Genomic DNA, 9836 nt, shown 5'->3' with positions numbered 1-9836 from the left:
AATAAGAATTAATTTACTTGACAGCAAACATGCGAGGATGAACCCTGCCCCCAAATGAACCCAAAATCCATCCAGAGAGCGCAGACGATTGTTCAGACCAAGTGTAAAAATGTCCTTAGATTCAAGCTGGATTTAGAAACATGCTGATACGTGAGCCTGATGATTTATATTTTCAGACATGTTCCGAAGTAACAGCACTTCAACCTCATGGTTAAATTAGTTCTGTGGGCCTAACTTGAGGGAAATGCAAAATGCTGCTCATTAGGCAAAAAAGGCTTGGAATATTATCAAAAAAGGCTTGGAATATATTAGAAAACAACATATCTGCTAAAACATCCTGAAAGAATAGCTTGAATATGTCAAGCTGTTAAAAAGCTACAGTAAAGCAGGATATGTTGATAACTGTGCATTTTAAAGCAAAGTTAGCTGTACCCTACTGTGACAGATATTTAATCAAAATACTTGTTCTTTGTTAATAAGAAGAACGCTGAATATTTATGGAAAGGTAGTGGCTCGAAATCATAGTGCATACTGTATCTAGCAATCATGCAGTCTGAATATGTAAAGCAAGTGGGTTTACTCGCAAAGGGTATGGTCAGATACAAATAATTACGTCAAAAGTATGCGCAAAGCCTCAACAGTGAGGGTTTAAAAGGCTCATCCCTCAGTCTGTGGGCAGCTTTGTAAGAGCCTGGATCAAAATTTAGGGAAGGTATGATTCAAGTGTTGTGGATACAGTATCTTTTATATATCTTTATTATATTTTGTATCTTCCACATATACATATATGATTTCACTAAATGAAAAATTCATTTTAAACCAAGAAAGATTTTTTAACTGTAGTCTTGTGTAAAATATATTGTAAACAATTATGCTCTTTTTTGTCAGATGTCTATCTATACTGAAACACTGTACAAAAACAGCACGACCAATATTCCTGAATTTGTCCTTGAAGGATTCACAGGAATTCCTGCTAAGTATTATGGATTGGTAGGAACCTTTTTCTTCTTCATTTATCTGATGCTGGCATCTGGGAACATTTTCATCCTTGTATTTGTGGCATGTGAAAAAAGTCTTCAGAAGCCAACGTATATCATCTTCTGTAATCTTGCAATATCAGATCTTGGATTTGGAACTACAACTCTGCCAGGAATTATTGCTAAGTACTGGATGTCAGAGATCATTTCATTCAATGGTTGTTTTACACAAATGTATTTTGTCCATTATTTTGGGACTTGCACCTCATTTCTTATGGCATTAATGGCCCTTGATCGATTTGTTGCCATATGTAACCCATTGAGATATCCAGTTCTGATTACACACACCACTATTGCGATTCTTTGTTCAGTGCTTTGGATAGTAATCCTCCTCATTCTTGGTGTCATTACTGCACATATCATTAGTGTGCCTTATTGTGGCCCAAATATTATACGTCACTGCTACTGTGACCATGTTTCAATAAGAAATCTAGCATGTGCAGACATAACAGCCATAAAAGTCACTAGTACTGCCATTGCTATGACTGTACTGTGGGGTCCTTTATTTTATATCATATTTTCTTATGTGGCAATCATTATTTCAGTCATGAAAATCTCAAATAAAGATGGACGCTATAAAGCCTTTTTAACATGTACTCCACAGCTATTTATCATCTGCCTGTACTATCTCCCCAGAAGTTTTGTGTATATTGCACTTAATGTTGGATTTCATTTTGAAACAAACCTCTATATTGCAGTGGTAATGACGTACAGTCTTTTCCCTGCCCTCATTAATCCACTCATCTACTGCTTTAGGACCAAAGAAATTAAGGACACATTAATGAAAAAATTAAAGCAAAGACAGGTGAGGGTAAATAGAAAAAGTATTTTAACCTAAAGAAAATTATATCTTATCCAATTTGTTTTGAATTGTAATTACATTTAGTAACATCAGTAACATTTTAAAATGCAGGAAAACATGAATCTGTGCCTGCTATGTCTTATTAAATTTAGGTTTATCAACTACAATATGCAATGTAATTAGTTGAAAATGATTAATCAGCCAGAAAAAAATGTTCAACCAAATAAAAACAAAGATTCTGTATTAAATGGAAATGCAGACTACTGTTATTTTGTGTAAGAATGATAAAATTGCACAGCCAAATTATACAAAACACCAATGCTTGTACCTTTCTGGCTATTTCAGTTTATGCATGGGTCATGCATGAGTCATGTTAGAGCACTGCTGTCACTTTTTCAAGTAGCTTTTTTTTCCAGGGTTGCAATGTTTTACATTTTTAATTAGCAAATATATATTGTTTTTATGGCCTAGAATACCACCATGTTCAACTGCAAGATGGTTGTTTCTTTAAGTATATACACTCTATTCTCTATTGCATTACTTTTTAGGGGGCTAAGCATGTTTTTCTTTCTCTACTGTAAACTGTAAATGCTAAAAAAAAATTTTTAAAATGCTAAATTTTTTTTTGGTCAATAGGTAGTACCACCTCCTGTTACTAAGGCTACAGATGAGCCTGATTGTCCTAACAGTGGAGCTGTAGCGAAATGTTTTACATCCTGGTTTATATCTTAGAATGTCCTACAATTAATAATCTTTTTGTCACTTATTCCTTGGTTTCTCCAAACAAAACGAAAAAAGAAAAAAAAAAGCCATTTAGTTCTGCCTACTTTTTTAATTAATGTGCAAAATATGTAAAAACCTGCTTTTGAGAACTTGTCCTAGGATTTTTTTTTTCCCAATCTTTACAAAATTGGTGTCAAACTACTCAGAAGTCTGAGCACTTCAATAATTATGAAAAACATGTTGATATTTTTTAAACAATATGATCACCACATGTTTATCAGTTCTATCTTGGCGGAGTCCGATTTACTTAAACTTTACTCAATTTACTCAAGCAGCTGTAACTCATGTCTGGCTGTACTGATTCATACAAATCAACAAATCAATACGATTCTGAGGTGGTATGCAAAGTCTTGGGCGTGGTCGTACATAGGTGTGGGACACACTTCAGCTAATTGTTTCTCAGGACCTCTAAGTCTGAAACTTGATATACTGTATCTTTATGTTAATCTGGAAGTAGATTAAACATTGAACTCTCGTCAAAAATTGAATGATGGGTTACTTGAAAGACCCCTTAGTAATTGCTTAAAACCAAGCATATCTTGTCTAGTAAGAGATACAGTGAAACCTTTGCCTTTTGGCTTATTTAGCTTTGCCCACACAAATTTGGTTAAAATATGCAAAATGTACTTTTGAGAACTAAGATTTCTTTGCCATATCTTCAAAAATTTGGTGTCAAATTACTCAGCAAAGTCTGAACATCAATAGCTATCAATTTTTTAAAAAAAAATTATAAATAATATGGCCAATCCTCGGATGAAACCCCCGACTTTTCAGCCACCACTGAAACGGTCTCATGTGCAATAGGCCCAATGGTATGACGTTGGCTGCTGCTGCCATAAGGCCCGACAGTCTCTCGTAGAGACTGGAGGGGATGCACAGACCTAGCTTTATCTTGCTCAAAGTTGAAAGGATCAATCCTACGCGTGTTGGGAATAGAAACGCCCACATCGTAGTAGAATCCCATATAACCCCCAAAAGAGTTTTCCTCTGCACTGGAGAAAGCATACTTTTCTTGAGGTTCAACCTGAGCCCCAAGATCCTCATGTGGGTGAGAACAACATCTGAGCATCATGGCTATTTTGCGATGCCGAAGGTGGAGGAGGTGCTTGCGAGCCACCTCTCTCCATCAACGGCAGGTAATTTAGGGAGGCCAACTTTACCCTCTAAGCCATGTAAGGCCACCTCGGCATTGGTAGGCAAAGCCTATGCGGCAGCGGGTCTTGCTTGTGGGTCACTGCATACAGTGGCAGTGTTGCAGGCCTACCAAGCAGACCTGCTGAGTGAGCTCGATACTGGGGAGGGAATTGGGCCCGAGGCAGTGGCAGAGCTGCGCCCCGCCACAGATTTATCTCTCTGGCTGACCAAACAAATGGCCCGTCATATCAGCCGTTCAATGGGTAGCCTTGCTGTGGCAGAGAGGCACCTATGGCTCAACCTCTCAGGGATGGGAGACAAAGATAAGGTCTCCTTGCTGGACGCCCCTGTTAAACCTTCCGGCCTGTTTGCTTAATGCCATCACCGACAGGTATCGCGAGGCAAAACAGCAAACGGCGGCGTTCAGCCAGTTCCTTCCCCGTCGTGTCGAATTCGGCCGGGCATCCATGAGTGTAGCCTGGGCCAGCGCTAGTGAAAGGGAGGCACAGAAGGTGAGTGTGGTGGCCCGCCTCCCCCCGCAGAGAGCCTGAGGGACCGGGTGGCCACAGCCACAGCCTGATAACAGGCCTGATCTAAGAATGATCATAAAGGCAAAGCAGGCAAGGAAGGAACAGGCCTGATGGGCCCCGGTGGGACGTATCAGGGGACATGAGGTTGTTAGGGCAGATAGTGCCAGTGCTACTGTAGGGCCTGCCCTGGCCAAGGCCACCCCACGTTTTCAGCCTTTTCTGGTCAGCGAGCTGTCACAGGGCGACGGAAATCTGATGCTTTCCTCCAACGGAATGTGGAAAAGCTAACATCACTGAAAGACCATTTGGCAGCATGGAAAATACTGCCAAATGTGTCTCCATGGGTTCTGTCTACCATAGGAAAGGGTTACCAGGTCTAGTTCAGAGCTCAACCCCCCCGGTTCAGAGGTGTGCTCATCACAGTAGTCAGCACAGAGCAGAGCCCAATGTTAGCGCAGGAAGTAAATTCCCTCTTGGACAAAGGGGCCATAGAACATGTACCCCATTCCCTAAGGGAGGCTAGTGTATGGTTTTCTCTAGAAGCGTGATATCTCATCATGTACTTCTGGAAAAAAGGGGAGTTTTCTGCGGTGTGAGGGAGATTTATATTTATTTTCACTGGAGAGGAAGCGCTCATCCAGCCTGCTACGAGCCACTTCCTCTTCCACGGGCCAGACTATATTCAATTTTTCAACCGCCCTAGTAATCACCTCAAGCAGCTCTTTATAAGCTTGAGAGCTGTTGTCGGTTTTTGGTGCAATGGCACCCTCTACCGACTCCTCAGAGTCAGCGAGGGTGTTTTGGCTTTCCATAGGGAAAGGAGGAGTCACAACACGAGCTCCAAAGTCAGGCGGAGAGCCGGACCTGGAAGATACAGCAAGAGATAGAGCAGCGCTCATCTCCAGCTCCTCTTCCAAATCCTCGGCAGCGGCCGGCCCAGATCCGTGAAGGTCTGAAACCCAACTCCCTTCGGGCGAAAAGAGAGCGAGCCGAGAGCAGAGCTGCCAAATTGTGAAATGTCCACAATGCTGACAGACAGACCCGTCGAGGGTCTGCACACACTTCACATAGAAGTGTCCCTCTCCTCCTGTGATGAAACAGGAGCAAGGCGTAACACACTTCCTGAATCCTTTCTTGCTCATTCTTTCTCTTTTCTTTTTAAAAAGGGATAGAAAAGTTTAGAGATTTTGAGAAAATAAGAGTCGAAATGAAGCGTCTTTTGTCACACAAACAAGACATGCAGTCTCACTGAAGATTATAAGGCTGGCGGCGTGGTTCACAGGTGCCATATATATATATCATGCGACACGCTTAATTGCCACGTCACCTGATCATGGCAGGCCTAAAAGTAGAGGCATGATTTTACACAAGCTTCAGATACCGGGCATGCACGCAAGGGTGCTCCCATACTGTTATGCTAAGCGCAACGTCGAAGTTGAACAGTGCTAGCATGGGTATTCAGCAATAAAAAAAAGGATTGTTGTGCATGATCTTGCTAAGCATTTTACAGTTCGATTTGGATGAACAGGGAGGTTTTGGCTCTGATGCTTCTGTAATGGGTATGGAAAATATTCCATAAATTTAAGGTGTAGAATTACACAAAAGAAAGTGTATACCTGATGTGGCTGTCTGCTTGTGCGAGTGCTTTCCCTTTTAATTGTCATGGTGTCATTGATTTGTGTAATTTCCTGTTTTGGCTCCTCCTCCTCCCTCATGCATTATGGTTGAATGGGAGAAGTAGATTTAATTTTAATTTCTCAGTAATCTTGTTTCATCTTTATTTAAATCATCATTTATATACTTATGTACTCATTTTAATTTGTGTGTACAATGTTATTTAATTTACCTGTTTAATTATTTTTGTTGTTTTACCCTCCTTTTTGAATGATTTTTTTGTATTGTGTTTCAACATGTGACCATTGCGCATCGTGATTATTTCATAGAGCACAGTTTTAAGGGCGATTCACTCGGGGATACTGCTTGTTTGTGTTGTCAGAATAAACAAAGAGTCAACCCAGTTGCCGTCCGCCTGTTTCTTTGGATAAAATAAAACACACAACGCAGACTACAACCAGTTACACTTCATCTAGTGAATGTCGCATTTGATTTTTCACCTGTAAATAAAATATGCAGGCGAGTGTGTGAAAAATGCCACTCCCGTTGCCACTGCAAAGTTATGCTTCAATTATAAACCATGCTCCTTATGTATCATTTGAAACTGGATATGACATGTGAAATTAATAGACCCTTTCAAACATGCCTCCTGACATTTGAAAAATTGTGGACTGGGTAGTCAGTTGTAATACATAAAGTATTGAATAGTCATTGTAAGACCTGCTATTAGAGACAAGGTTGAGACTCCAGGTGCAGAATGATTATTATAAAACAAAGACCACAAAAATAAATAAAGTTTCATCACAGGATCTGCTAGTAATTGAAATGTTGTAACAGGCAGTACATGCAAGAAAGCCCTCAAACATCATGTGAAAAAATAAGTACACCCCATGGAATTAATTTTTTTAAATACATATTTGGACAAGCAAACATTTGATAATCTTTGAAACAGTGCCTATTAATTAAGTTGATGTACCTGAACAAAGCCACAAGGGAAATTAGCTTTTTCAATCATCAATCATTTATTCAACAGAAATATCAATAGATGTGATATTTTTCTATGGAAAAATTAAGTACACCCTTGGCCTCTGAAGCTTGCCCCCTTTAACAGAAAAAAACTTCTTGGATGCGTTTTGCATAATTGTCCACCAGGCTTGCTGGAATTTTTGACCACTCATCCAGGCAGTATTCTTTCAGTTACATTTACATTTATTCATTTAGCAGATGCTTTTTTCCAAAGCGACTTACAAATGAGGAAATACAAGCAAAGCGATATAATAACCGGAGAACAATACAAGTAGTGCTACCGTACAAGATTTTTAATTTAGTTATAGAAAAGGATAGTGTGCAGAGTAGAGGTGTAAACACCAGTGTAAGGTTTTTTTTTATTTTTTAAGATAATGTGGGGTTTGTGTTTTAGGGTTTAGTGTGCTCATGGAAGAGTTGGGTCTTTAGCTGTTTTTTTGACAGATTCTGCTGTCCGGCTTGAGGTTGGAAGTTCATTCCACCACTAAGGGACAGTCAGTGTGAAGGTTCTGGAAAGAGACCTTGAGCCACGCTGAGCAGGCACTACTAAGCATCAGTCACTAATCGATTGCAGATTGCGTTGGGGAATGTGAGCCTGCAGTTGCATGATGTTTGAGGGTTTTCCTGCATGTACTGCTTATTTCAAATCCCTCACACCATTTCAATGGGATTCAAATCCGGGCTTTGTCTAGGCCATTCCATAACCCCCCATTACTTCTTTTTGAGCCATTCCTTGGTGGATTTCTAGTATGCTTAGGATCATTATCCTGTTGAAAGGTCCACTTTCAGTTCAACTTCAACTTTTGAACAGATGACCTTAAATTATCTTCAAGCACTCCTTGATGTGATTGAGAATTCATAATTGAATCAATGAATGCAAGCTGTCCAGTCCCTGAGGCAGTGAAACAACCCCAAACCATTTTTGCCACCATGCTTCACAATTGGTATGAGGTGCTTCTCCTGAAAAGCTCTCTTTGGTCTGCGCCAAACATGTCTGCTGTTACTTTATGATTGTAGACGCATAGCACTTTGACACCAACAACTGCAAGACTTATTGGCAGATCCTGTGATGAAATTGTGGGCTTCTTGGAGACTTCTTTTGTATATATTTATGTCAAGGTAAATAACATTATATTGCAATACACAGTGGGGGAAATAAGTATTGAAAGTGTCAACATTTTTTTCAGTAAATATATTTCCAATGAGGCTATTCACATGAAATTTTCACCAGAAATCAGTATCAACTCAAGAAATCTGGAAGTATAAAGAATTCACAACATTTAAGTCCATAAATAAAGTTATGTGTAATAAACTGGAATGACACAAGAAAAAAGTATTGAACACAGTAAGAAAAAGCAGTTCTCCAAGGCAAGGTAAGGCAAGGAACCAGCTGAAATCCGTAAGTTATTATACCCCCTTTCTGTGCAAATTAATATCAGCTGGGTTAGTAAATTGATGGTATATAAAAAGGCTTTTTGTTACAAAGGTGTCACACAAGAAACATCTCATGAAGGGTGAAAGCAAAGAGTTCTGCAAAGACCTTTGCAACCTTATTGTTGCAAAACATATTGATGGAATCAGATACAGACGTATTTCAAAACTTCTGAATCTTCCAGTAAGCACCATTGGGGCCATTATCCACAAGTGGAAGCAACATCACTCTGTCATCAACCGGCCACAGACAGGAGCTCAAGATTTCTGACCAGGGAGTCAGAAGAATAGTCAGAAAAGTAGCCCATGAGCCAAGGACCTTTCAGAAAGAGCTCCAGAAACACTTGGAGGCAGCAGATGCCATTGTTACAGAGAAAACAATAGGCAATGCACTCCACTGCTCACGCTCACCCCACAAGACTCCATTACTAAAGAAAAGGCATGTCAAAGCTCATTTAAAGTTTGCTACACCTCATTTGGACAAGCCTATGAAATACTGGAGAGTGTAGTCTGGTCAAAATGGAACTTTTTGGCTGTCATACTACACACCATGTTTGGAGAAGAAATGGCACTGCACATCACCCTTAAAACACTATACCAACAGTGAAGTTTGGAGGTGGAAGCATCATGGTGTGGGGCTGTTTTTCATTGCATGGTACTGGCAGACTTCATATAATTGAAGGAATGATGACTGGAGCCCTTTACTGGGAGATTCTTGAGAAGAATCTGCTGCCATCCACCAGGATGATGAAGATGAGACGTGGGTGGACTACCAGCAGGACAATGATCCAAAGCACACTATAAAGGAAACTCAAATGGTTTCAGAGAAAAAAATCAAGGCGTTAGAATGGCCCAGTCAGTCACCTGACTTGAATCCAATTGAACAAGATTTAAAGACAATATGTTTAGAAGAATGGGCCAGAATCACACCTGACATCTGACATCTTGAAGATGTCATTACAAACAAAGGCTTCTCCACTAAGTATTAGATACATTTCAGTTAGCGTGTTCAATACTTTTTACCCGTGTCATTACTCTTTATTACACATAACTTCATTTATGGACTTTAATGTTTGGATTTCTTTATATGTGCAGATTTCTTGTGTTAACACCGGAGTCTGGTGAAATTTTCATGTGAATAGCCTCATTGGAAATATATTTAATGAAAATTTTTTTTTACGCATTCAATACTTATTTCCCCCACTGTATAGTTACTTTTACACAATCGAGTCATGGTTCAGTAAGAATTCTTCTACTTGACAGCAAACATGCGAGGATGAACCCTGCCCCCAAATGAGCCCAAAATCCATCCAGAGAGCGCAGTCGATTGTTCAGACCAAGTGTAAAAATGTCCTTAGATTCTAGCTGGATTTAGAAACATGCTGAATAGGTGAGCCTGATGATTTATATTTTCAGACATGTTCCGAAGTAACAGCACTTTAACCTCATGGTTAAATTAGTTCTGTGGGCCTGACTTAA

The 9836-nt window shown here is 39.8% G+C and overlaps 1 protein-coding gene across 1 annotated transcript; it reads left to right on the top strand.

Annotated features, from left to right (window-relative positions):
* The first annotated feature begins 506 nt into the window (after positions 1-506).
* Positions 507-1875, top strand: LOC128621066 (olfactory receptor 2AT4-like). Its single transcript, XM_053646545.1, has one exon. The coding sequence runs from the start codon at positions 889-891 to the stop codon at positions 1873-1875; it is 987 nt and encodes a 328-aa protein (XP_053502520.1). The 5' UTR covers positions 507-888.
* The last annotated feature ends 7961 nt before the right edge of the window (positions 1876-9836 follow it).

This window comes from Ictalurus furcatus, chromosome 17 (genome assembly GCF_023375685.1).
Source record: "Ictalurus furcatus strain D&B chromosome 17, Billie_1.0, whole genome shotgun sequence".
Taxonomy (NCBI): domain Eukaryota; kingdom Metazoa; phylum Chordata; class Actinopteri; order Siluriformes; family Ictaluridae; genus Ictalurus; species Ictalurus furcatus.
Note: the sequence above shows the minus strand (reverse complement) of the source record. Positions and strands in the feature narration are given on the sequence as shown.

Coding starts and splice junctions, on each gene's coding strand:
- LOC128621066 (XM_053646545.1), top strand. CDS start 889: ATGTCTATCTATACTGAAACACTGTACAAAAACAGCACGACCAATATT.